Raw genomic sequence first — 27,958 nt, 5'->3', positions numbered from 1 at the left:
AAATAAAAAATAGGGACTTGATTGATATTTATCAATATTTTGAGGGCTTGTATTACATTTAAAGAAAATTCAAAATGGTTCACGACTCAAGATTAACGGCATTGTAGATTGAAGAATCGCTTCAACGGACCTTGAAGGTAATGGAATCGCAGAAGAAATCGAAATTGTCTCTCAGAACTTGATGCTTGATTTGTAGAATCAAAAGATGATTACGGAACGCAAGACTATGCGAAAAACGGCATTATCTTCCGTCGATGGCGGTGGAAAAAACATCAGCGCTGGGGTTGAAGCAGTTAAGACCACCGACTCAGTAGATCACTGGGATTTTCTGGTAAAATCGTACTCCTGGTGTCATCAGATTTATACTTTCATGATTTCAGTTTGATGAAACCACTTTCTAGGATAAGAAATTGGTTTCTAGGTTATTTTCTTAAGTATATCATTCGCCTGATGCTTTTAATCATCGTCTCTCGAGTGTTTGTTCAATTAATTGTTTCCTGCACTTCAAATCAGTGTTCATTTGGTTTAGCTCTGTGAAGGATTTCTGTTCAGCCTGTAGTCCTGGTCCATTGCATTCTCTTTAAATATTACATGCGTGCAAAATGTATTTTGATTCTATCTTATGACTGGTATTCCCTCTTTCCATGAAATTGCAACAATTAACCTTGTTACACTGTAGTCTAATGTAAGATTCTCAAAAGAATTTCTATTTAATTGGATAATAGCTCCTACAAAATACTTTCCAAAATCCAAATGCATTTGTTACAATTTACATGAGAAAATATTTATATCTTAGGTATTCATATCATTGTTTAATCATATCATCCAGGACCAAATTGAAGCACCCATGTGGGCTGATCTCAGTAAATGCGATTTGACCAATGATGAGAGGTGATTATCTCCTTTTATTTTAGTTATATAATAAGCTTGTTTAATGCTAGAGATGATTGTAATGTACTAATGTCCAATGTTATCTTTTCTTTTGTTGCAGTAATGACTCATGGTTCGATATAATCCATCAGTAAGCATCAAATAACTACCTGCTTTTTGCTTTTTGCTTCTTCTTTCATTTGGATTTTGTCACATTCTCAAGTTAACTTTTATAGGTTCCATCAATGTTCTTCAAGCCAGTTACTTTCAACAATCTTCCATCCAAACTCAATAACCATTCAAGAACCACCTTCTCCAAAACTCCCTCCTTCAGTCTCAAAATCAAGAGGCAAAAACTACAAAACAAAAGCATGGGGACAAAGAAACAATCTTACTACCTCAAATAACCAACATCCTGTCAAAACCTTAACCATGAAGTCCTCAAGAACCACAGGATCAAGTAACAATACAAAAGCCAATTCCATTAAAACCCTAAATGTATCTTCAAGTTGTGAAAGTGGTCTTACCAACAACACCTCTAGACCTAAACTTTCAAAACCAAAACCAAGTTTATGCTCTTTTTCAAGCCAAGAACAAGAAAAGGAAGGCAGTGCAATGAGCACTGTTACATCTAATCGAAATGAACACCATGAAAAGAAAGGATTACAGGTGTCAAAGTCAAACCAAAGTAGTGAATTCTTGACATCTTTAAGGAACAATCTTAGAAGAAGTTGTGCCACAAGGCCAGCTGTAAGGGTTGTGAGGTGTTCAGAAGGAGGGCTCAAATCTTCTTCAAGAAAATCAAGTGTAGCTTCTTCTTCCTCTTCATCTTTGAATCAGTGTAAAGATGCACAAAACAAACCTAGAGTTTTCAATGTGACAAAAGAGGCCCCTGCTCAAAATGTTAGAAATTTAACCAAATCCAACAAACAAGGGAGTATAAATAATATACTCACTTCCAAGGTAACAACAAAGTTGAAAACTTTTTTACTTTTTACCTTAAAAAGAATGTTCAAATGTTATTTGGGAATGTGAGATTGTTGATACTTTTTAATCTTGATTGTTCTTCAAAGTTGCAGGTTCAACAAAATCAAATGATTGGTAAAGAAGCTGAAAAAAGAGTTGGTATTAAAAAAGTTGCATCAACAAAGATTGTTACTTGTCAAAAGGGTATTATATCTAGTGATAAAGGAGCTCAATCTACAGGGAATGTACAGAAGAAAAATGGAAGTAAAAAGTTAATTCCCCTAAAGGTATTGCTATTTTATCTTTTCATGTTTTGTGTTTTACCCAAATTTTAGTTTATTCATGTTGAAAGGGGAAAAAAAAAAGGAAAATGCACCTCTTTTTTTGGCTCAAAAGGAAGTAAATATAGGTTAGAGTCTAAAGTTAAATTACATGTATTTCTGTTAAAGTCTAATCTACATGTTCTTGAAACGAAAATTTAGCTGTTTTTAGGGTCAAAGTATAATGTATTAATAAGAAAACATTGAAAGTATGTTGTTGTTTCTTGCATTTAACTTTTTTTTTTTAATACATTTTTGTAATGTCTGCATTCTTTTTGTTTGTCTTATTTTGGAAGTTTCTTGACACAGGAAAAAACCAACACCCAAAACAGAGATAAGGATACAAGTCGAAAGGTCTACTTTCGGTAGCAAAATTAAATTCAACTTAATTTTGTAAACTTGTTTTTTGTCTTAAAAAACTTCAACAAGATCCATTTATGATAATGTGTTCTTCTCATTTGTGAACCGAGTTTTGGGATATGTATCCTTAATTTCATGTATGATTCGGTTTGTATGTACATATGAAATATGTTGTCTATTTTCAAAATTTTGGTTGTGAATATTTTTGAAGTTGGGGGAATAGATGAATATGGTAATGAATTAGAGGGGCTAAATACACTGTATTTCTATAGAAATGATCGTTTTATGATTTGTAAGATCATATGATTTATAAGATCAAAACAAATTTGGTCACAAGGTTTTGATTGTGCCATTATAATATAATGTTGATTAAGACATTGATGGTGAGATCAATATTAAATTTTCAAGTAATAATCATAATTCTTGTAGAGGCAAATTTCAACAATTAAGAAGGAAAAGAAACAAATATTATTTAACTGTGTATGTGTATATGTAAAGCCACAAGGATCACAAAGGGATTAACATGTGTCGCAATGCTCTTTATATAATTTGAGATAAATGGAAGAAGTTGTGATGATTTTCGAGACTTCCTTCGATTTTTGCATTGTTTAATTTCGAATTGTATGGAAGAATTTTTGATGAAGTTGAATGGACAATCTTTTAGACTATAGAATATAGATGGAACCTTTTTTTTTTAGCACAAATGACGATTTTTTTAAGGTTTAGAAGACTAAAGCCTTTAATATTTTTGATCGTAGTCCGGATCCATGGATTTAAAATCAAAATAGAGATATTGAGGAGTAAAAGTTATATTTTATTGATGGTGATGGAAATTTGAAAAAAGAAAATTATATAAAGATAGGATTAAACTAATTAGAAATTAATTACAACCTCTCGTGTTGTTTTATTAAAAAAATAAATAAATTGCTAATTTAGTTAAATTCTTTTGTTATAAGATTTATGGGTATGTGAAAAGTTAAAAAATAATAATAATAATAATAATAATAATAATAATAATAATAAAAGAGGTTACAATATTTATCTTCACTAAAAACATAAAAAAATCAAACATGGGGTACACAATCAAATCCTCATACATAGGGATACAATAAACATTTTTTTAGGAAGAGGGAACAAACAAACAGTCGTAAGCAATGATGTTTAATGATGTTTGAAGATAATTATACAAGATATATTCTATGAGAAAGTTTTGTATAATAAGTTTGTGGATTAGCAATAGTGTCTTTTAGTCATTTCATATGTATTGTGAAATTATAATTGTGATATGAGTAGACTAGATTAACAATAGTACGTCCATTATAAGAAAGGATGTGTAATAATAAATCCATGATAGAAAATTTTAGTTAGGTATGTATCAAATATAGTCGACTAACAACAGTTAATCTAAAATTGTCGTTTGTAAGATATTTGTTTATATAAGACTTGTTCTAGTTATGAAATAAATCAAACTTATTTTCTGTAAAACTGAAGTACTCTCGAAGTTTTTTTCTATTGAACTTTATATTTCTGAATAGCAAAGTTTATATCCAAATTCATATCTCAATTATAATCACAACGTTCAAAGATCATATCCATATCAAAATTCATATCTCAATTATATATGAAAGTTGATAATTCTTTATTCAGTTTACAACTAAACTATTTGTTTTTATTTCTTTTATTATAATTTAATCAAATTAAATCAAATCAAACCAATCGATTACTAAATACATAATTCCAAAGGAAACCACTTCCAAATGGCATTCATGTCTAAATGTTGAAACCACAATTTTTTTTTTTCTTTTTGAAGAAAGCTCACAAACTCTGGATTTTACATTGTTCTCAAAACTTTTTTATTACAGTTTCACAAAATCTCAACTACAAATCAAAATCATTAACTACTGCATGTCAAAATCAAAAAATGCAGATTACCTGGCCTGGATTATACATAGAAACACACACACACACACACACACACACACACACACTAACACTACAAAATTACGATAATACCCTCGCTTGTGCTACCTCCTTAATGCACCATAGTTCCTTGTCGCCTGCATAAAGATAAAAAGTAGTAAACAATGATGATCATGATGAACTAAAATCCATATTTTCTTAAAACATGTTGCTTACCCTTGGTTGAGACTTGTTTGTTTTCTTTGGAACATCATCATCATCATCATCATCATCTTTACTCATCATCCTGTGTTGGATTGATGATGAAGTGTTGTCTGATTTTCTTCCCCTTTTAGCAGAAGTGGACCCCCTACCTCTTCCCCTAGGAGCAGCACCTCTTTTTCGGCCCTTACCTTGTATACTCGTGTCATCATCCTTAAAACAATCAAAAAGAAAAAGAAGGGCAATATTGTCATTTGTCAAAACTCAGAACTTAAAAAGTAAAAAACCAAAAGAAACACCCATATTCACTTGATGTTTGTCTTGAATAAGTGATTTATTTATAGTAAAGGACCATTTTACCCTTTTCAATGCATAAAGTGTTCCTCCCCCCATGCATTAAGTAGAAAAGAAACACCCCTAAACCCTATTAAGTCAGTTTCTTTTCTAGACTGAATAAATCGTCTGAATGAGATTAAATGACCAATTTAGCCTTACATTCCAAAAACAACCATTAATTCAACCAAAATATTCATCAGTTTTAACCTAAGAGGTTATGGAAGAAACTGCAAATAGGTTAAGTTTTAATGTCTTAATACATTAAGCCAATTTTTGGCTTAATCCATTAAGCTGATTAAGTAAAAAACAAAAACAAAATCTATATAAATAAATAAAAACAAAAAAATTCATACCCCCGAAGTATCATGAAGCTCATTTAATCCAAATTTCACAGCTTCATCACTCGAATCAGAATCTAAATTTTCTTCATCAACAGCTATACTTTGAACAGAAGCCGATGCAGCAACTGATGCTGATCTGGAATAATAATATAAAATAAACTTTATATATATATATATATATATATATATATATATATATATATATATATATATATAATATTAAAAATGAGGAGACCTTTCTGAACGACGAAACATGATGGATGCATCAAGGGTAGTTTGCTTCAAACTATTAGACCCCCTACCCCCCCTACTACCCCTACCCCTTCCTCTTGAAGTTTTGCTGACTTCAGTGACATCACGAGCTGATTTAAATCCTTGTAATGTTCCTTTTTTGCCCCTGGCAGTAGACTTTGACCCAATAAACTGTGTGCTTTCATCATCATCATCACTAAAAGAAACTGCACTTCCAATTCCAGGAGCTTTATTTATCATATTCTGCATAAATAAGAAATCCAACAATAAATATTACCCCAAAAAGAATTGAATTCCATCCATATACCAACCATGGAATGGAATACCAAATTCCAATTCCCTACCTCATCGAATTGAGCACTAGATGAAAATGGTTGATCTTCTTTAGACTTGGATCTTTCCTTCACACGTGTCTGCATTTATATTATATTATTATATCAATAAAATAGAACTGAAAAATACCAAAATTAAATCAAGATTTTATCTTTCATTGCCTCTAAACACTTTTCCACTTTGACAATTATATCCTCAACTTCAACGCTCAGGTTATCTGGATCCCGAGATATATTTTTCTGTTTTCAGAAAATAAAAATATGATCAGATAATCATCATCATAAAATATATATATGATTTTAAAAGAATTAAAAAAAAAAAAAAAAAGAATGTAATGCTTACACGGGTTTCTTCAAGATTGTATTGTAAACAAGAGTAAAAAGCCATCTTGTCATCTTTGTTAACAAAATTGTGTAATGCTTCATCTAAATCATTCACTGGAAGAATCTCCATTTTCTGTAAAAATTATTATAAAATAATGTTAAAAGTGAAAAAGTAGATTGATATTTTTATAATAAGAAGTCAAAGGGAGTTGACCATGTACCAGTTGACTTTCGGCTACTAAAGCTTCAATGTTTTGCTGATTCAGTTCTTCAGGTCTCAATCGATCAGTGTCCTTAATTTTTGCTAAAGCCAACAAAAAGTTTTAAACAATTACTAAAAGTTTTGAAAATAAATTGAATAATTACAATTTTTTCTTGTTTTGAGATAATCTTATTAACCTTCACCCTGAGCTCTCTTTGAAGCTTTTGAAAAGATAAGTATATCTTGTGGATTTGCAACCTACATTTTTTATAAAATATCATCTCAGTTGAACCAATATTAAAGAAAAGCTTCAACTTTAATAAAGATTTACTCTTGAAACTAAATAATAATAATAATAATAAAGTACCTTGCCCACATACTTTTGACCAAATTTTTGAGGGTTTATTGTCATAAATCCAGAATAATCAACCTAAAATTTATTCATGTGAAAACAGAAAAACATGCATAAGTCTGTTTATTATTATTATCATTAGTTATTAGATAAAGGGTAAAATAGTCATTTTAAGTACGTTTTAGTACCTTTACACGGATAAGTGGAAGCATAACCTCTGAATTTCTAGCATCCCTTCGACCACATTTTTCTATCAGACTGTTTACCTAATGCAATTTAAAGTAAGTTACCATATCTGTAATTTCTATGTCAAATAAATCTTAGGATTAATTAAAAAAAAAACTTACCACATTGTCCAGATGTTCAAGAATTGAATTTTGATCATTTGGGTCAATGTCAGATTCATCCTTTAACACTACCTGTGTCATCAACATTCAGCTATTAAAAAAGACTCATTCAGAAATTTTATAAAAAAACAAAATTGCATATATATTATCAACCTACCTCTTTATATTCAAAAGGTCTTACAGAGTGTAGTGGTATCTTAGTTGGGCGATATTGATTTCCCTGTATAAAATATTTGTCAGGCAAGTAGAATAAAAAAAATTAAAAAAAAATAATTTTTTTTTTCTAGTTTGTTTTCGGGAAGAACCTTAATTTCTACAAGAAGTACATGTTTTGGCTTTGATTCACCATCAATAAGTGATGTGGCAACAGAAGAACCTGGTTGAGTGATGTGGAAACCCATACCTGGAACTTCCTATTAAATATTTAAACATTAAAATATAAATTAATATTTAGTCAAATCTTTCTGGAATACAAAAAGTTTATAAAAAAAAAAAGTTGTTTGGTTTGCATAATGGAATGGAATGGTGTCATAAATCCATATGAAAACTCATTCCACTATCTTGCTTATTCCATTCCATTCCTTTCACATTCCATTCCAACTTGGAATCAAATTCCACCTGAGGATCCACAAGACATTCATGTTCATGCCCCCAAACTATAAAGTCCAAAAACCGAGGTAGAAAATGTTCATTTATGGCATTCTTGGGATTTGTCTTCACTCTGCATATAAAAAATAACTTTAATATTTTGCTACATTATATCATTATCTCTCAAAATCATTTTCTATTTCTCAACTTTAGTAATCATATGCTTCAAATATTATTTATAACCTGTTTTGATGAAGCACAAGAATATTGAACCAATCTGACACTTGACAGCTTTCTTGAGCTTCAGGTCGCATCCATTGTACAGCATGTGGAGTCTATCATAATAAATAAACACAAAAGAAAATTAAAAAGAATAAATAAAGAAAACAAAGTATGCATAATTTGGATAAGAATTAAGAAGAAAGAACCTGAAACATTCTATTTAGACGTTCATCTCTGATATTTCCAAGGCCATATAAAGCAACAGAAGTTGAACCCTGTAAAAGTTATATATAACAATTATTGCATTATTATACTTTTTTAAACTTTGATAAAAAGAATTCACAAGGGACCTTTTTTATAAGAATTGGGTAGAGAGTGATTTGCCCAACCCCAGATCCTCCAAGAACCATTTTCCCAAAGTAATTTACAAGATTGCATGCTGAAAGAATATCAACTGCAGAAAGATTATCCTGTAAAAAACAAGAAAAAAAAATGTTATTTTCACTACCTAATAAGATATAACTAACAAAATAATTGATTGGATGACATATATAAGAAGAAAGATATGTTTTCTACTATGAATATTACCACTCCAGCAGGATCATCATGATTTCCATGAATACTGAACACTGGTAAGCCAACATTGAAATGAGGATCTTCATAGTTTACATGACCAAACCTGTTCACATTGACACAAAGTAAAAAAAAAGAAAAAAGACAATCCCATTTGTAGATGTTACCAAAAGTAAAACAGATCATTACACATTTGCAAAGTTTATAGTCTGGTCACTGACAACTTGGAATTGCACTGGTTTATCATTAAGACAATATCGACGCAAAATCTCAATTGCTTTCACTAATGTTGTTCTTGATGGCTTGTTTTCATGAAAAAGATCACCACCTAGAAGTAGGAAGTCCACCTGATGACAGATTGAATGTTGGTTTTTATCATATCATCCACTTACAAAATTTTAATGATGAATGAGGGAGGAGAAATATGTTACTTTTTTCTGTTCTGCTATGGAGCATATCTCTTCAAATGCTTGAAATGAGTCATGCCTTCGAACCTCATCTTTTTCCATATAGCCCAGATGACAATCTGTTGCAATAAGTACACGAACAGTGTTGCTATTATCCTCCCTATATCATACAGAACATGTAGACATGTGATAAGAATTAGGGTTTATAGATAGTTAAAGCAAATAGGATGTATTTTACCTTGATAGATCACCCATGGTACAAGAGTTTCAGCTCTTAAACCCTAAAACAACAGAACAATAATTCACGATTAGAGAAAAGAGCAGTTAAGTATCTACTATAAATGAATTTATGTGAAAAGAAGTGTCGATACAGTCTCTATTTTGCGCATACGACAGTCAAATCTATAAACAATTAACATATTTCAGAGCTAAAACCCTAAAGCGATGACAGTATTTCTGAAGCAAGCAATGATATACAAGTAGACTTTTGTTTTAATCGATTGTTAACTGAGAATGGGAAAGTCGCATGGAATTTAAATCTTCGCATTCAATTTCTCAAAAAGGATCCAATAAAAATACGAGCATACATGTATAGTGGAAGAAGAAAAAAGCTAACTTTCGGAGCTCTAGAAGAATTAAAATTTATAACAAAAAGAAGATAATTAATGAAGAGGAAACAACTTCATCTATAAGCAGGATTAACGAAATGCTGTATGAACTTAAGAACTATGGAATTCGTCAATGACCTGTGAAGCAGTGGCGGGAATTTGAAGAAACTCCCGTCTCTTCTTCGTCAACATAAAACTATGTCACCATGGATGCCATTTTTTTATTTTTCTCACTCTTTTGGGCTCAAAATGCGAGCATAAGTCAATGAGCCCCATTTATGTTTATGAAGTTTGGCCCAGATATAAATCATTAGTAGTATTGAGTATTGACATATTTTTTGAGTTTGTCATTCTAATTTAATTTGTAAAATTTGACTATTTTGAATTAATTTTTTTCTAATTTTTTTATTTTATTAAATTTTATATAATATTTTAATATAATAATTACAATAAATGTAGTAATAAATTGATATTAATTTCACTAATAAACTTATATTTTAATTTCAAATTTCTTAAAATTAAAGCTTATTAGTTTTTTTTTCTTTATTTAAATTATTTGTTTAAATTTAAAAGATAAAAAACATTTTCATTATAATAAATCATCATTTTTTTATTTTCTTATAAATTCAAAATTATCAAAGATTTTGACATTTATATTTAATATTTTTTTAATTAATCCATATAACACACGAGTCTTACAACCAATATCATTTTATTAATCAACTTACATTTTAATTTTAAAATTCTCAAAACTAAAGCTCATTAGTTTCTTTTGTTTATTTATTTAAACTATTTGTTTAAATTTAAAAGACAAAAAAACATTCTCATTATAATAATTTATTATTTTTTTTTCTTTTCTTATAAATTTAAAGTTCTTAAATGTTTTGATATTTATATTTAATTTTTTTTATTAACTCATGTAATACATGTGTCTCACAACTAGTATGAAATAAATGATATTGTGATATTATTTTTTAAATCATTTTATTTTTATTTTACAGAATCTAAAATGAGTTGTATATGATTGATGTTTGTTTAAACTTGAAACCATATATCATGTACGTGGTTAGGAAACATTCCTATTTTATTTTCTTGAATATTAGTTGTATTATAGTATATTTTTCTTTATATCATTAGGATTTCAGTATATTTTAAATTACTAAATGACAAGATTAGATAAAACTCTAAATAAAGCGAATTATGAATAAAAAAATTATAGGTTTGTTTGATATACTAAGGAAAGCACAAACATATTATTTACATCAAACTTGAACATGTTTAAGAACGAAAAGCTCTCTAACTGACGGTTCAAAATGTATAGGGACAAAATCTTTATGTCTTTTGAAGCAAGTGAACCTTGTCGGCCTAGTAGGTTACATGTGAAACCATAGAGATATGGTTATCTCGTCACATATTACAAAGACGTCATAGTTGTTTAGGATGAACCGACCAACTAAGAGAACCATTTAGTAATCAGATTTTGAGAAATGGATTGCAACAATGAATTTCTAGATCTAGTCTTTGTATGGGGTTCAAGAACAAGGCTTGGTCGAAGCACCAGAAATTGTAATATTCTTAGTGTAAATGGGTTGTTATTCGATAATACTTATTTCATCCATAATGCCCATACATTTATGACAAATACTTATCTAGAAATATCAATGTCTCACATAAAATACAACTCGAAGAGTGTGTCGAGACCTATCATAGTCTTCTCAACCATAACTCAATGCATAATTAACATATGCAACTCATTACAGCTCCAAGCATGCAATTCAAACAATATGCAAACAATTACAAAGCTCATTATCATCATAATAACTGATAAAACAACTAAGCATGGAATTCTAGCATCATGCCTAACATCTCATAAACATGCAATATATTAAAAATATACCTAGGCATGCAATCATTATTATGTGTCTATATGATGTGCAATGGTTCACCAACTGTTCAAGAAACCACACACATGATCTAACCGCCTCGAGATAATCATGTACTCGGAAAGAAAAAACAATGCATGTGTCACACCCCCAAACCGAAATGACAATAACGTTCGGGGGCGAAAGACGTCATGTACAGTATCACAAGAATTGTATAATATGAATAAATGAAAATACAACCATTACATTGATAAAGTAAAGTATTTACATCTGTACAATACATAGTTTGTATGACATCAAAAGTGTAAAACAAAAGTATAAAAGACGCGACTCTTCAAAGCTCCGTCTTCTCAAAACCTATGGGTGTACCTGTCTACGGGTTCCCTAAGAATACAAAGTGGTTTTGAAAGTGTATCAACATTTAATCTGGTAAGTTCAATAGTATGTTTTTATGATGGAAAACTTTTCATTGTTCCTTGAAAAGCGTTAGTATGTTCCTCCAGAAAATCTAATATTTTCTTTAGTAAATAAAGTGTAGTCTTAGGCCTTAAGACTAAAATGTATGATTATTATTGTACTATGTAATAATATATGTAGTCTTTTTAATGAATAAAACCATGTCATGGATGTTTCCCTGTACTGTATGTTGCATTAGTGTACTCTATACTAGGAAAGTAGTGTATCGTAGTAGTGTTTGTGTGAAACTCTTTGTATGAATGCTTGGACACCACCAACTGTAATGTATAGTGGTAGTGTTTGTATGAAAACCTTTGTATATATGCCTGGATACCACCAGCTATAATGTACAATAGTAGTGTTTGTATAAAAACCTTTGTATGTATAGTAGTGTACTGTAGTTTCATTAATTAAAATAAAACCATTGAAGTAGTGATAATCCTATAAACAAATGTTTTAGTTAATACTATTGTGAGTTTCATATAACCATGCTAATCTGACTAGTGGCCTCTACGACGTTCTTCAGGCGTCGGAATGTTATGACATTTGTTACCCCAGGCCTGCCGGCCTAACTGTAGCTAACCGTTTAGGTGTGGGGTTGTCAATCTCGTATATATCTATAGACAAAGTTATGCTCTTCCTCCAGGAGACTCTTGTTATAATTTATACAACTTGGACCTGTATCCCGATGAGTATAATTGAAGTAGTGCCTCACAACCCTGTATTAACTAGTTTACATGTAGTGTTATAGTGTTATCTTGTACTTGTGACTGTATGTATCACCTCGTAGTAGTGTACTTTGTAATGTAAAATAATCATACTTAAATAATTATTTAGTAGTGTATCCTTGAATCAGTGAAATATAGTAGTGTTCCATAAACTATATTTATTACAGTTTATATTCTTGTTTCTAAATAGGGTGCTTGAACTTGTAAAATAGTGTAGTGCTTCCCAAACTATACATATTATAGTTAAAATGTATGTTCTTGTTTTGTGTATTAAACTTAGTAAAATAATGTAGTGGTTCATAAACTATACCAATTATAGTTTAAATGTATACTTTGTAATGTACTGAAAACCTTCGCAATTTAACAGTATGTATAACATGGTAGTAAGAGATTCGTGAAAAGCATCCTTTTGCTCGACATGTTACAAAAGGATTAGAAATATATATATATATATATATATATATATATATATATATATATATATATATATATATAATGCAGTAATAAATCGGTTTGAATCAATTTCAGATGGTTTAAAATCGTTTGAATATTGACACATGAGTCCTTGTTTTTTACTTGTATTCCCCCTAAAAACATTGAAAAATAGTGAAATCATAGGGGGTATGAACCCATCTCTAGTGTGTTCGAGTCTGGATATCGAACTGTATAGATGATCATCGGCTAGCATACGTGAGAATAGCGTTATCCTAAAAATAGTAATATCCGACGTCATATTCAGATTAATAAGATATTAATTTAAATAATAATTAAAGTGTTAGACAACACTTAATTATGCAAGGAATACTTACAAAATTATTTGGAATTATTTTGAATTATTTGTAGTATTGCAAGGTGTTTTCGGTGGGCTTGGGGAGTTTTTGGTGTGTTCTTGGGTGGAATCTTTGAAGATATTGATGAATATTCTTGGTGTTCTTGGTGAAAATAATAAGATCTGGGTAGAAATCTCTTGAATATATGCTGCTTACGGATGATACTTGAGAGCAAAAGTGCGAGTGTTTACGGTTGGGAAATTGAGAAATGAATTAGGCTTGTGGCAAAACACATATAAATAGGAAGGGTTTTCGGCCTTAAAGGGCCTTTGGCTTTGGGTTTTCGGTCGGACCTTTAGTTGTTTTTTTTCGGCCCATTAAAGGGTGATTTCGGTCATACTTACCAAAAACCCTAGTTCTTGATTTATTCCAACTGTAAACTCCATCGGAATTAAATTAGTTGGCCGAAAACTACTTGGTTCTTGATTTCCTTTGACCGAAATCTATTATATGGTGGTTATTTTATAGTTTGAACCTTAGTCTTTTAACTTATGTTAATTTATACTAATAATAATCAACTTAGGTTTCAAATTGTACTTAGTTATTAGCTTATAAACATGTTCTTAAGGCAATAAAGGATACAAAACAACAAGAATTGGAATGTGGTTTAGACTCTTACTGATTTGAGAATGACGGGTTATTACATTATCCCCCTGTTAGAGGGAATTTCATCCTGAAATTCTTTTTATAGTGAGTATATTATGGACTAGGGAAAAGATGCAGGTACTTGTGTTGCATCTGATCTTCTCGCTCCCAAATGAATTCGGGTCCCCGTTTGACATTCCAGTGAACCTTCAGTGTTTGGAATGCAATGTATTATTAAACTCACTAAGCGTCACTGTTTACCCTCTCAATGTTTTAATATATTGCAGGCAATAAGCATCCAGTATAGCTTTATACTGTTGGAAGAATTAAAATAGTCTATACTATTACTTTTGTATTTAAGTTTTAGTATGTATAAAATATACAATATCCTGGGTAGTTTTGCAATAAACTTGAACTTAGTCGGTTTGTATCCAGTCGTTTGTAAATAAATTATCAATGTAAAATATAATTTTTTGTGAATATGCATGTAGCAAGTTTTGGAGTAACAAATTGTTTTAGTATTATGAAAGTGCGGGTCTTTCATCTTTTTTCTGTCTCTAGAGACTTTCAGTCGTTCTCGAATTTGAATGATATTTTTTGTGGTTTCTCGAATGATCTCTAGACCAGTGAGAGTGCTATTATGGACACGCCCTTTAGCTAGCTGCGTGTCACCCACTTCGTCCAAACACAGAGGGGATATGCATTTATGGCCATAGAGGGCTTCGAACAGGGCAACCTTGATGCTAGAGTGGTATCTGTTGCTATATTAAAACTCGATGAGTGGCAAATGGGTATCCCATGCTTTACCAAAGTCGATCACACAGGGTCTCAACATGTCTTTTAGTGTTTGAATGGTTCTCTCACTATATCCGTCAGTTTGTGGATGGTAGGCCGTACTCATATCCAGTCTAGTTCCCAGCGCTTTCTGAAGTGACTGCCAGAATCTTGAGGTGAATCTACTGTCTCTATTAGAGATAATAGATTTGGGTGCACCATGCAGTCGTACTATCTCTCTGGTGTAAGTTCTGGTCAATTTCTCCATCTTGTCTGTTTTTTTGATTGGTAGGAAGTGTGCGGACTTTGTTAATTTATCAACGATTACCCAGATGGTGTCATAACCACCCGTTGTCTTGGGTAACTTGGTTATGAAATCCATTGCAATACGTTCCCACTTCCACTCAGGTATTTCTAGTTGCTGTAATAAACCTAAGGGCTTTTGGTATTCTACTTTTACTTTGACGCCAGTTAGGCACTTGCCCACGTAGGTAGCAATCCCGACTTTCATGTTCGACCACCAATAAAGTTTCCTGAGGTCCAGATATATCTTGTCTAAACCTGGGTGAACGAAGTGTCGAGTCTTGTGTGCTTCGTTCATAACAATGTCTTTGTAACCACTGAACTTTGGGTCCAGATCCGATTCATGAAATAACGAACTCCGTCTCCCTTGATCTCTAGGTTCTTCTCCATTCATCTTAAGGCTTCGCTCAACACATTTTCCGGTTTTAAGGCTTCTAGTTGAGCCTCATTGATTTGTGTGGATATATATGAATGGATGGTCATAGTTAGTGCTTTCGCTCTGCGACCTGTGTAATCCTTTTGACTAAGGGCATCTGCAGCTACATTTCCGGGATGATAACGAATCTCACATTCGTAGTAATTAAGTAGTTCTACCCATCGCCGTTGTCTCATGTTAAGCTCCTTTTGTTCAAGTATGTGCTGAAGACTTTTGTGGTCTGTGAAGATGGTGCACTTTGTACCGTAAAGGTAGTGTCTCCAGATCTTCATAACAAACACTAATGCTCCCAACTCGAGATCATGAGTGGTGTAGTTGACTTCCTGTGTATTTATTTGTCTCAAGGCATAGGCAATAACCTTTCCTCACAGCATAAGCACACAGCCTAGCCCTTGATTGGATGCGTCGCAGTATACAATGAAATCCTCTGTCCCTTCTGGAAGAGACAAGATAGGTGTGTTGCACAAGGCTCGCTTTAGTGATTGGAATGCAGTGTCTTGTTTCTCCCTAACTAAAATTTACACCCTTCTGAGTCAGTGTAGTAAGCGGTTTAGCGATTCTGTAGAAGTTTTGTATGAATCTGAGATAGTAGCTAGCAAGACCCAAGAATTGACGGATCTCTATGTGCATTCTTAGTGCTGACCAATTCTCGATTGCCTTTATTTTGGAAGGGTCCACATGTATTCCTTCCTCGCTAACCACATGACCAAGGAAAGTTACATGCCTAATCCAAAATTCGCACTTTGAGAATTTCGCATATAGCATCTTCGCCCTTAATGTTTCTAGAACTTGTCTCAAGTTATGACTATATTCTTCCTTGCTTCGTGAATAGACAAGTATATCATCTATGAATAATATCACAGATTTGTCTAGGAAAGGATGGCACACCCGATTTATTAACTCCATGAACACGGCGGGTGCATTTGTCAGATCGAAGGGCATCATTACAAACTCGTAGTGACCATAACGAGTTTGGAATGTTGTCTTTGGAACATCGCTCTCCTGGACTCGTAATTGGTGGTACCCTGATCTTAGGTTGATCTTTGAAAAGTAGCTCGCTCCTTGAAGTTGGTCGAACAGATCGTCTATTCGTGGTAGAGGGTAGTGGTTCTTAATGGTGAGCTTGTTTAGTTCGCAGTAGTCTATGCACATTCGGAACGATCCATCCTTCTTCTTCACGAATAATACCAGTGCTCCCCAGGGTGAGAAGCTCGGTCTGATGAATCCCTTAATGAGCATTTCGTTTAGTTGGCTGGATAATTCCTGCATTTTTGCTGATGCTAGACGATACGGGGATTTGGTTACGAGGGTAGCTCTAGGAATCAAGTCGATTTAGAACTCAACTTGACGTTCAGGAGGAACTCCTGGGAGATCCTTGGGAAAGATGTCAGGAAAATTACAGACTTCGGGAACGCTCTCGAGGTCTTTTACTTATTGTTTTTCATCCACATCGTGGGATAAGAATGTGTGGTACTTCTTGCATAAGTATTTTCGGGCTTTGATGCAAGAGATGATACAAAGACTCGCACTGGGTTTTTCACCGTAGATGACAAGGGTTTCGCCGTTTGGCAGATTAAGGCGAACAACCTTCTCGTAGCGTAGAATATCGGCACCGTGAGGACTTGACCAATCCATGAAGATGATGACGTTGAAACTTTTTATGGAGATCGGCATAAGGTCGATTGGAAAAGAGTTATCATTTAGTGTGAGTGTGCAGCCTATGCATATGTCGTTAGTGCTCTCGGTTTTCCCGTTGTCCATATCGACGAAGAATGTTTCATTTAGAGATTGTGGTTTTTGTTTGAGGAGGTGTTTAAATTTGTGGCTTATGAAACTCCTCTCCGCACCACTATCAAATAGTATGCATGCATAAGAGTTATTAAGGAGAAACGTACCTGTGACCACTGTAGGATCCGCTATTGCTTCCTCCTGTCTCGTCGCCAGCACTCTTCCTACATCGCCAGCGTTCCTTGTATTTGGGCAATCCCTCTTGTAGTGCCCAGTTTCACGACACCTATAGCAGGCTTGTCTTACTCCAGCTCCGGGGGTCTGGGTGTTAGATTGCGCCGGTGCTTTACAGAAACGGGCAGTGTACCCCTTCTTGTTGCAGGTTTTAGACTGCATTTCATGGCAAGGTACGTGGTGATGGAAATTGAATTTGTTGCACTTTGGTAGGTTCCTAACATAACGCATAGGAGGTGCTTGAGTAAAAGGAATGGTAGCAGGAACAGTGGCAGGAACAGTATCAGCGTGAACTACAACTATTTGTTGCTTCTTCGAGGGCTCATGCGACGATTGCCCTTTTCTTTTGTTCCATAATCTTTTCTTTCCACCACTTTCCTTGGGCTGCTCTGGGGCGGCTTGTTGGATTAGTGTCTAAGTCCATAACTAATTTGGTATGTACTTGACCCGATTATGAGCATGGTCCTTTTGGGTTTCCTTCACCATAACAATATGTAGGATGAATAAAGAAGAAATCATATTGTTTAATTAATATTAGTCAAGAATTAATTAAGAGTTAATTTTGTGGCTAAAAGAGATTAATTAAACTTAAGGGACTTATCGTGTAATTATAAGATAATTACATAGAGGCACTAATGGTCTCCATAGAAGTTGGAGTGGACGAATTCTATGGGGAAACCCATTAGAAATCGTCCAAGGCTTCTAAAGAGGAAGTCCATGGGCTGTTTAGGGCTTAAGTAGTCTGATTAGGGTTTCCTAGATGTAAACCCTAATAGCCAGCATATATAAGGAACCCTTATGGCCCAAAAAACATGGTGAATACTTCCTTTAGGGTTTCATCCCGTTTTTGGTGCCTCCCCTCTCTTCTCTCCTTCATCCAATTGATTAGTGGTGTTTGTTACTCCATTAAAGGTGCAACACTTGAGGCACGAAGCTTTCTGAAGCCAATCAAAGCAAGGAATTGATTGGTATTGCTATATAAAAATCAAAGGTAATTACTAAACCCTTATTTCAGTTCATGATATGTTAGATCTAGGGTTTATAGTTTTGGATATTCAATTGCATGTTCATTAGACAAACTAGATCCAAAAGCTATTAGGGTTTGCATGTACACCATAGGAATGATGTATTGCTTGAAACCCATTAGTGGTATTAGAGCCTAGGATTGTTTGCTAGTGAATTTGATGCTTATTTGATCGAATTTTGGCTGAAAATCAATTTTTTTGAGTTTTTTCGACTTGACTTGCCGAGTCAACTGGGTGACTCGCCGAGTCCATAGTGAACTCGACGAGTCCAAGCATGACTCGACGTGTCAGCGGGTCACATGAAGGATTTTTCGGGTTTCTTGCCTATTTTGCTGTGGGATAATTACCAAAACGTTTTTTATTGATAGAAATTGGATTTTTATGATATTGGGTGATTATCTTTGCCAAAATAAAAGATAATTTTATATTAATTGTATAATTACTTCCTTATATGATTAAATTTAATTATTTGAATTATTTGGTGTATTATCTTGCAAGAAATTGGACTATGTCAAAATTAGATAATTGCCTTATTTGAATTGTTGATCTAGAATGTTCTTGACAAAGTTTGAATAGTTTCAAATTACTCCCTTTACATTTTATAGTTTAAATTTGAACTTAAAGTTTTGTTTTTGAAATTTAAATTGTTAAACCCTAATGTTTTGAAATGTTTCAAAACTTGCCCTCAAGTTTTGGAATTTAAAATTTTGATTAATAGTTTAATTGTGTAATATTTAAATTCTAAAACCCTAGTATTTTGAAAAGTTCAAATTCCACACACATGGTTTTGTTAAGTTAATTAAAAGTTTAATTAAAAAGAGAAAGTTAATAAAACCACCTAGTATTTTAAAAGTGTAAAATACACCCTATATTATATATATGTAACATTAAAAGTCTACTATTATATATATATATATATATATATATATATATGTGTGTGTGTGTGTGTGTGTGTGAGTAAAGAGCCACTCTTACTATTAGTATGCCTCATTCATGAAGTTGTTCTATACGGGTGTTTAAGGAAAATGCCTATAAAATGGTGATTGAATGGGTATCTACTCTTACCCACCACACTCTTGACTAGTGGAGGGTCGTTAGCCGAACGGGTAGGATAGGACGAAACCTTCCATTATAAGTATAATGAAGTACAAAGTAACTACATGCTTTTACAAATTCCCAAATTCTAGTTACTTTAGGAAAAATGTGAAATTGTATGCTAATCCATGGAATGACACTTTGTACCCTTGCCGAGACGTTAGTGGAGCGTGTGTGGTTAACCGAAACACTAATTTGGGTTTGACATTGGTGGAGAAGGGTGACTCAATGTTTATCGTAAATCAATGGAGCGTGTGTGGCTAACCGCCACATTGATTAGGTGATAGTATCATTGAGTGCACCACGTAGATTCGTATGTTTATTCACACCTTGTTTGTGATCCTCGGCATCCCAGTCGCAAACTTGAAGAGCATAATCGAGATTAAACATGCCACTGAAAAGTTCAATGAATCTCAAAAGATCTAGGAGTTTCAATTCATTTAAAACTTAAACTTTATTTCCGTTTTTCATGGTGGAAATTGGTAAATCATCATTTACCTACCTTCGAATATTTTGCAACTAGATTACAACATCCCTCTTTTAGGTTGTAGAGTATTGTGTTGGGTCCTAGCCTTGATGTTTCATTTTGGGTGTTACATCAAGGATTCTTATCAACTGACTTGAATTTTCTCCCGTTTTGTAGATGTCTAAATCTTACAATGGTCTTCCCAAATCCTTTGGAGCAAGCTTTCCAAATGAAGATAGCGTTCCAAGATACGATCAAGTAAATGAGACTCATGCTTCACTTCCTCCACCTCCTCCAATTATTCTCCTTGACCCACAAGTTCAAAGGCTTGAAAAGTTCAAGCTCACTCATTCCCTATTGGCAAGTAAGCACGAAGATAGGAAACATTTGTGTACACACGTCTTAGAGATGAAGTCACACATTGATAGGTTAAGGATGTTGGGTGTCGATATCTCAGAAATGTTGGCTGTTGACTGGGTTCTTCAGTCACTTCCTGATTCATATAGTGAGTTCGTAAGAGAGTATTATACGATGGTTCACGACGTGACCCTCATTGGTTGGACCTATTTGCTTATTGCTGCTGAATCAACGATGATTTGGTGCACTGGTCAAGCAAACTTGATTGGTCGATAAAACTCCCATACTTCATTGGACACTGGCTACATTGGAAGTCCAGAAAAGGCTGAGATTGTCCCTTGCTATGTACCAAAGGAGTCCATTTGCTTTATTTCCAAGAGAATGGGCATTGAAGACGAAACTGCCCTGTTCACCTGAGAGATCTAAGAGATGGGCGAGTCAAGACGTATGGCTCTATTTCAGGTAAAATCCATTAACTAACTCTATAAGTTCCTATTTTTTGGTTCTTAATACAGGATGTGATAAGATTACATTTTGATGTTTTGCAAGATCGAAGAAAAGAAAGGAAACTTAAGGAAGAAGCGTGCTGAATCTGATCACGAAGAAATGGATTTCGATCGCATGGATTCAAAGATCGGATTTTTGAGCTGCTACGTTAGAGTTAGGATAGATTGCTAAGAAATATATAATAACATAGTTTTTAGTTGAATTGCATTGTAAGGACAAATTTTTACGCAATAAAATAAATTTTGATTTTGTCTTATTTATTTATCTTTACGATGGCATGTATGAAAATTGATGTTTTGAATGTTTCTATTATTAGCGATGATGGATTTGATTCTTAATTAGGTTATTTGTGGAAATGTCAAGAATTTACCAAATAGGGAGAGTTTCTCATCGCCCAAGTCTCAATTGGACAGAAACTTGGAATCATGCAACTTGCATTGTGTGATGAATGAAAAACTTTTATATTTGGAAATTAGACTAATTCTTTGACAAAGTGTTAATTAAAGGACTAGGAGATCAAGTACACTAGGTCGTACGTTGATCAAGTCTACCACAAGAGTGACAAAGATATTCATCATGATTTACTCAAGTTTAGTAAATATGGTTATACTTATAAGATTAAGTATAATTCTGAGTTGATTGAAAGAGTTTCAATCAATAGCAGAATGAATAAGAAGAATCTAGTAGGCAAATAGATAAAAGTTTCTCTATTCTAAGAAGAAGGGAAAGTAACTTTTATCGTGTTTTATGATAGGTCTTAATGATTAAGAACCATGTCTCAATTGATCCTCTAAGTGAGTCTTAGTGCAATTGCATGTCTAAGAAGAGGAATCGAGAATTATAGAAATGGTTAAATCAAGACGTCAATCATACTTCGTTCCAATATCAAGTCTTAGGGTCAAGATTGTGACTTGAGTGACAAGTCTTAAGTAGGTTTGTAACACTTATCAAATTTAGAATAAGAAAGTTTCTTATTCTTGTACATTTGAAATTGGTAAGTTGTGATGTCTTGGATAAGACAAAGACCAACTAGTACCAACTGAGAAAAGTGTTAAACTTGATAAGAAGCTACACTAACTCTTAAATATTTGTTTTGTCAAGAAATGTTTCTTGACAAGAGAACCTTATATGTCAAGGAGTCAGTGGGAGTCTTAAAATGTCTTGAAAAGTTTCAAGAACAAATTCAAGAATAAACCCAGTTAATCATCAGTAGCTCACGAGTTGAGGTTTATAACCTATCGTCACTGACATACTCTAGTTTCTGTGCCAATCCATTTGAGTTAACTATGTATGTGAGTTCTATGAGTTCTCATTCGAATGCATAAAGGAAAGCACCTTGATCAATGGAAAGTACATTGATAGGTAATGGTGAGCTGATTAACAACCTGGAAGCAATGGTGGGCATTCGTGCTGCCATGAGGCAGGAAATTGAGATTGAACAAGTTCAGTCCATAGGAGTTGGATTTGTCACAAACATTGTCTTATGAATGTTGTTATGAAAATTTTACATGGATAGGAATGCATACATCATAAAATCTAAGTGTCATAAGGTTTCCCTTCTTCGTGAAAATGATTGTGAGGAAATGCTTTCACTAAGAGAGATTTTAAGGAGATAGCAGTTGTGTAAATTGTATTCTCAAATTCGATTATGATTATGGCATCCCTCTTCATAGTTCGAATTGTGAGATTTGGCAATTAGTCTGAACATTTGGGACTTAGTAACATGAGTTCTAAAATTGTTTAGACACACCTAAGTTATCTAAGAAAAGGTGTATGAGTTTAAGAAGCTTAGATAAAGGATTATCAAAGCATCTAGTATTAGAAATATGAACTTAAGAAATTCAATAAGCATTGTTTTTTGGAAGTTCAGCTGTTTTCTGAATACATGTCAAAGCTAGTGGGAGCATAAGTGTTATGCCAATAAGGAAATAATCATCAGGTTAGTGGGAGCATGATTATTATGGTAAGCATTGCAAGTTAGCAATATTAATTATAGAAAACAAGAGTTATAATTTGCAAACTCGCAAGGGTTGAAAAGTTGTTTTGCTATAATTAAGGGAGAGAATATTATACTTCATTTCAAATCTAAAGGCTTAGATTGTGGAATTTTAATCAAATTTAGTCAAATATATATGAATGTTGTGTTGGAATGGTTCAACATGAGGAAGTTCTATATAAGGAAAGGATAATTGCATTCTCAAAATTTGGTTATGATTACGGCATCCCTTTTCATAAACAAAATTGTGAGAGCATGGCAATTAAAAACATATTATAGCAAAGACTCGTAAAGTATCACGTCTTTATGTAAGACATTATGAATCATGTCCCATTCGCTTCGGGTATAGGATCGATTGCATATGATATAATGTTTGATCGTTCTAATATTTTCCAAATGCTTAGCACTTTAAGAGGGAAAAGGGACTAGAACGGTTTTTGACTAAAATAATTAAAAAACTATCAAAGGATAATCTAAGGTTCGCCAATGATTTGTTGCTTGTGAGTAATTAGAAGTATAGTGTTGGATGGACCATATCGACATTATTATGAATAGATAAGATTCTATTAAGAATGAGTTGTCATATGGAAAATATGGGAATGTATCCATATTGGGAGTTGGATATTAAGAATTTTATGTCTAGATTAGAAAATTTTATGCAAAAAGGATGTTCAAAGGAATGTGCTTTGAGTGTGAAACATCACATCCATAGAATTGTTTTGTAACAATTTTTGATAAAGTACTTAGTAATTTCATTGGACAAGTGTTGGTGACTTTTGTGTTATGACTTTACGAAAGGATCGTTGCATAAAATGTTAGAATCTAACATATTCTAGTAGTGGAAAGAATCTTGTGTTCTTACACTAACGATGAGGATTAGGAATTGTGAAATGAGCATAATTGGAAAAGTTTTCAATTGATCTATTTCATGGACCATAGGAAATAAAGTGTGCATGCTTGGAGCATGGGACAATTGTTGTTGTAATCCAAGTAACGAGTTGATTATCCGAAACATTAAATGATAAATAACGAGTAATCAATATGGTGGTTAAATAGAAGTGTTTTATTTACTCTCACAAGTTTGGGGCCATATAGGATTAAGTATTATTGTTGTGTTTCAATTTGCATGTTTTGACTTCCAGAATATCTGGGTTATTCAAACATTCACAGTCGATCATACGTTGGGAGTAGGTATGAAGGAAGATTGTCATGAATCTGTCTGTAGATTGTCTGAAGTGTTTAGACATAGCACAAGTTTACAACAGAGTTTATGAGTGCTTTGATGAGATTAGAGTATTGGATTAAACCCACGCTCACGAGAATCACTTCATGGATTTTATCACGAGTGATTGTTAGACGATAATATTGTATATTCTTGAAACCGAGACGTGTGAGTTGTTATTTTCTAGTCGGTTGCACATTGATGATAAGTAAACACACCAGTAACTTGGTGTTATAAAACTTATTGTTGTGTGTGATTCGATGAGTGAGTACAAGCGAGCATTTGAGTCGAAGTTTATCCATTCCTTTTACCCAAAGTAGGATAAAAGCGATATATGTGGGCCCCTCGATGATTTAGTGATGACACCCTAAGCGCTTGGCCAAGCTGGGACTAAGTTGATGTGTTCAATTGTAGTCTGTTGTCAGTTGTCATAGATCAGAAGTCGGGAAATAGTATAGAGAGAATGATCGAAATTCATGTTTCGTGTCTATACGATATCTTGAGAATGGAGGAATATTTGATCCCTTATCTAAAGGACACGCGTATCTAATAAGATCAGAGTTGACAACGGCTCCTGAAAGCTACGATTGTTGATCAAGTTCTGAAGTTATGCAAAATAGTTATTAGACTTATCCAAGTGGGAGACTGTTGGATTAGTGTCTAAGTCCATAACTATTTTGGTATGTACTTGACCCGATTATGAGCATGGTCCTTTTGGGTTGCCTTCACCATAGCAATATGTAGGATGAATAAAGAAGAAATCATATTGTTTAATTAATATTAGTCAAGAATTAATTAAGAGTTAATTTTGTGGCTAGAAGAGATTAATTAAACTTAAGGGACTTATCGTGTAATTATAAGATAATTACATAGAGGCACTAATGGTCTCCATAGAAGTTGGAGTGGACGAATTCTATGGGGAAATCCATTAGAAATCGTCCAAGGCTTCTAAAGAGGGAGTCCATGGGCTGCTTAGGGATTAAGCAGTCAGATTAGGGTTTCCTAGCTGTAAACCCTAATAGCCAGCATATATAAGGAATCCTTATGGCCCCAAAAACATGGTGAATACTTCTTTTAGGGTTTCCAGCCGTTTTTGGTGCCTCCCCTCTCTTCTCTTCTTCATCCAATTTCTTAGTGGTGTTGTGACTCCATTAGAGGTGCAACACTTGAGGCACTAAGCTTTCTGAAGCCAATCAAAGCATGGAATTGATTGTTATTGCTATATAACAATCAAAGGTAATTACTAAACCCTTATTTCAGTTCATGATATGTTAGATATAGGATTTATAGCTTTGGATATTCAATTGCATGTTCATTAGAAAAACTAGATCCAAAAGCTATTAGGGTTTGCATGTACACCATAGGAATGATGTATTGCTCGAAACCCATCACGGTTATCATGAATCCTTGACGAACCCCATGATCTACTAGGGTCTGTACCAGATGCTTTGTGCTATCGAAAGTAAGTGGGTTTGCAGTGATTACATTCCCTTGGATCCTAGGAGAGAGTCCCAAAATGTATATTTCTACTTTCTTGCTTTCCGGGGTGACCATCCTGGGGCACAGAGTAGCCAGGTAACTAAATCTTTTAGTGTATCCAGCAATGTCAGAGTCCTTCATCTTCAGAACCAAAGTTCCCGCTCTAGCTTTTGCACCTCTCCCCTCGGGCAGTATTCAACTAGAATTAGTTCCTTCAAGTTATCCCAGCTCATGGCATTAGCTATTGGGAGAGTCAACGACTTGACTTGGCTGTTCCACCAAGAGAGAGCTCTATCTGTAAAAGTGCATGCTGCAAATTTCACTTTGCTAGTTTCAGGGCATGCACAGATTTCGAATATGGATTCGGTCTTCTCGATCCAGCAGGTTAAAGCAATGACACCTCCGGTGCCATTAAAGGATCTAAATTTAGCGTTCATGAAGTCTTTATACGAACACTCCCTAGGGTGTCTGTGACTATCTCCGTGATTAGCAGGGTTGGCACCACCACCAGCCCCGCTAGTGCCGCTTGCATTGATTTGCGTCATGGTTGCTGCCACGGTGGCAGTTACTATTGTTTGGAACACATCAGAGTCATATTGAGGAGGTAGTGGCGGTGGTGGATTCAATGGTGGGTTGTTTTTCTTTTTGTTAGACTTTTTTGGAAGCATCTTTCTCTATAATGATTTAAGAGAAATGATGATAAGTCCTCTATAGTGATCATGAGTCAGGTGATATTGAACAAGGTATAACTTATCCTCACTATTATAGTGTTCTATTAAGCGATTTATAGTGGAAGTATATTAATATAAGTCAACAATCGCCTTGAAATTTATAGCAACACTTGGAATGAATTTGTATGATGTGATTTGTGCCTGACCCCCTATAATCACATAGTGTACAAAAATTATATATAACTAAAACTTAACAAGCCTTCAAATAAGTGATCCTACTCTAAGTCCACAACAAAACAAGGAATAAGAAGTAAAGCTAAATCACCTATTCTAGATCTATAAAATCTTACTTATATATAACTTATATGTATACACTTAGCAATTATAGATCTACCAGCAAGGGTTCTTTGTTTCATGTGTTTGGCTCTAGTATTATAGTGCTATAAAATACTTCTGTAGTATTTTAACTTTTATGTTTGGTTCTATAGTATCTCTTTTATATAGAGTTGGTAAGTTTTAGACTTGTTGAAACACCACTATAACTCCCAAAGTAGGGTATCAGGTAATGATAAACCCTAATATTCTAAAATACTATGTTGCTCCATATTACAGAGCAATGGCTGAACAGGTTAGTAGCCATACCCATGAGGTTGGTGGAGGTTCTCAACCTGAGAAAGTGAATACTCCAGTATCTCCTCGTGAGGAGCGAATTTTGGGTAAACTTACCGGTGTTATTCGACAGACACTCGAAGAATACAAAAAGAATTATGATAAAGGAAAAGAGAAAGCAACTGGAGAATCTTCAAAAGGAGAGGTGAAGCATCCCTCGTTCAAAGATTTCAAGAGTAGTGGTGTTATAGAGTTTTCTGGTGTTCTTAATCCCATTGTTGTTCTTACCTGGATCCAGAACACAGAGAAAGTGTTTCGTATTTCTCATGTGAGTAATGAAGACAAGGCTAATTATGCATATGCTATGCTCATCGGAGAATCCTTAGTCTGGTGGGAAGCAACATATGAAGCTCTCAACGGGTATGATCAGGAGAATTTATCCTGGTAATGTTTAAAACTCGTTTGTTAGAGAAGTATTGTCCTCTAGACATGAGGAGGAGATTGGAAAAGGAATTCCTCGAGCTCAAACAAGGAGGAATGACTGTGAGTATGAAACTCAGTTTAATCAAAGAGCAAGGGTTGCTACAAAGTATATTCCAACTGAAGACGAGAAAATTCAGTTATTCATGGAGGGACTACGGCATGAAATCCACAATTTCATTGTCAATCGGGATGTTCTATCATTCGATCAAGCCGTTGACTATGCTCGAAGATGCGAGCAAGACTTAGAAATATGTGGTGCCACTTTTATTGTTCCGAAGCATCCACGTACTGAAAGAACTGTTCCTGCTCCCTGTATTCCACCAACTCAATCATTTCGATCTGATCCTAACAAGCAAGTGCAATCTCAAAGTACTTTTCGTGGTCGTGGTCGATCACAATCTTTTTCCATGCAATCACCTTCATGTCGTGTTTGTGGAAAGAATCATCCGATCCAATGCAAAATAGACAAGGAATCCATTGTCTGTTATGGATGTGGATAAATGGGTCATATAAAGCCAACTTGCCCAAGAAAATATGTTACTTGCTATGCATGTAGTAATACTGGCCACA

The 27,958-nt window shown here is 33.8% G+C and overlaps 2 protein-coding genes across 6 annotated transcripts; one reads left to right on the top strand and one right to left on the bottom strand.

Annotated features, from left to right (window-relative positions):
* Positions 1–77: 77 nt before the first annotated feature.
* Positions 78–2,694, top strand: LOC145017267 (uncharacterized). Of its 3 annotated transcripts, none has more exons than XM_078975325.1 (6): positions 78–331; positions 830–891; positions 992–1,021; positions 1,107–1,833; positions 1,950–2,123; positions 2,466–2,694. In XM_078975325.1, exons 1-6 carry the CDS (start codon positions 206–208, stop codon positions 2,523–2,525), a joined length of 1,179 nt encoding a protein of 392 aa, XP_078831451.1. In that variant the 5' UTR covers positions 78–205; the 3' UTR covers positions 2,526–2,694. The 3 variants fall into 3 exon arrangements, with proteins under 3 accessions (XP_078831451.1, XP_078831450.1, XP_078831452.1); XM_078975324.1 differs by having other exon boundaries at positions 1,944–2,123; XM_078975326.1 differs by having other exon boundaries at positions 1,944–2,123; positions 2,453–2,694.
* A 1,597-nt stretch (positions 2,695–4,291) lies between these two features.
* Positions 4,292–9,765, bottom strand: MRE11 (DNA repair and meiosis protein (Mre11)). 3 transcript variants are annotated; one of them, XM_078976019.1, is made up of 23 exons: positions 9,660–9,765; positions 9,152–9,194; positions 8,938–9,032; positions 8,696–8,853; positions 8,522–8,612; positions 8,284–8,403; positions 8,140–8,208; positions 7,955–8,046; positions 7,742–7,844; positions 7,429–7,536; positions 7,281–7,343; positions 7,124–7,195; positions 6,965–7,042; positions 6,792–6,854; positions 6,622–6,682; positions 6,444–6,526; positions 6,242–6,355; positions 6,061–6,138; positions 5,911–5,979; positions 5,550–5,809; positions 5,327–5,450; positions 4,653–4,850; positions 4,292–4,573 (listed from the first exon to the last, which is right to left on the bottom strand). In XM_078976019.1, exons 1-23 carry the CDS (start codon positions 9,711–9,713, stop codon positions 4,541–4,543), a joined length of 2,229 nt encoding a protein of 742 aa, XP_078832145.1. In that variant the 5' UTR covers positions 9,714–9,765; the 3' UTR covers positions 4,292–4,540. The 3 variants fall into 3 exon arrangements, with proteins under 3 accessions (XP_078832145.1, XP_078832146.1, XP_078832147.1); XM_078976020.1 differs by having other exon boundaries at positions 8,938–9,073; positions 9,660–9,760; XM_078976021.1 differs by lacking the exon at positions 9,660–9,765 and adding an exon at positions 9,595–9,646 and having other exon boundaries at positions 8,938–9,073.
* Between the last annotated feature and the right edge of the window lie 18,193 nt (positions 9,766–27,958).

This window comes from Lactuca saligna, chromosome 9 (assembly GCF_052625555.1).
Source record: "Lactuca saligna cultivar CGN05327 chromosome 9, ASM5262555v1, whole genome shotgun sequence".
NCBI lineage: Eukaryota > Viridiplantae > Streptophyta > Magnoliopsida > Asterales > Asteraceae > Lactuca > Lactuca saligna.
The sequence above is the reverse complement of the archived record's forward strand: the minus strand, read 5'-3'. Positions and strand labels throughout refer to the sequence as shown.

Bases quoted from the DNA above. Each gene is read 5' to 3' on its own strand.
- MRE11 (XM_078976019.1), bottom strand. From the start codon at position 9,713: ATGTTGACGAAGAAGAGACGGGAGTTTCTTCAAATTCCCGCCACTGCT. The intron at 9,195-9,659 runs GTCATTGACGAA...CTGTTGTTTTAG, and splicing joins TTCCCGCCACTGCTTCACAG to GGTTTAAGAGCTGAAACTCT. The intron at 8,047-8,139 runs GTTCTTTCTTCT...TTATTATGATAG, and splicing joins GTCTAAATAGAATGTTTCAG to ACTCCACATGCTGTACAATG.
- LOC145017267 (XM_078975324.1), top strand. From the start codon at position 206: ATGATTACGGAACGCAAGACTATGCGAAAAACGGCATTATCTTCCGTC. The intron at 1,022-1,106 runs GTAAGCATCAAA...TAACTTTTATAG, and splicing joins TGGTTCGATATAATCCATCA to GTTCCATCAATGTTCTTCAA. The intron at 2,124-2,465 runs GTATTGCTATTT...TTCTTGACACAG, and splicing joins AAAAGTTAATTCCCCTAAAG to GAAAAAACCAACACCCAAAA.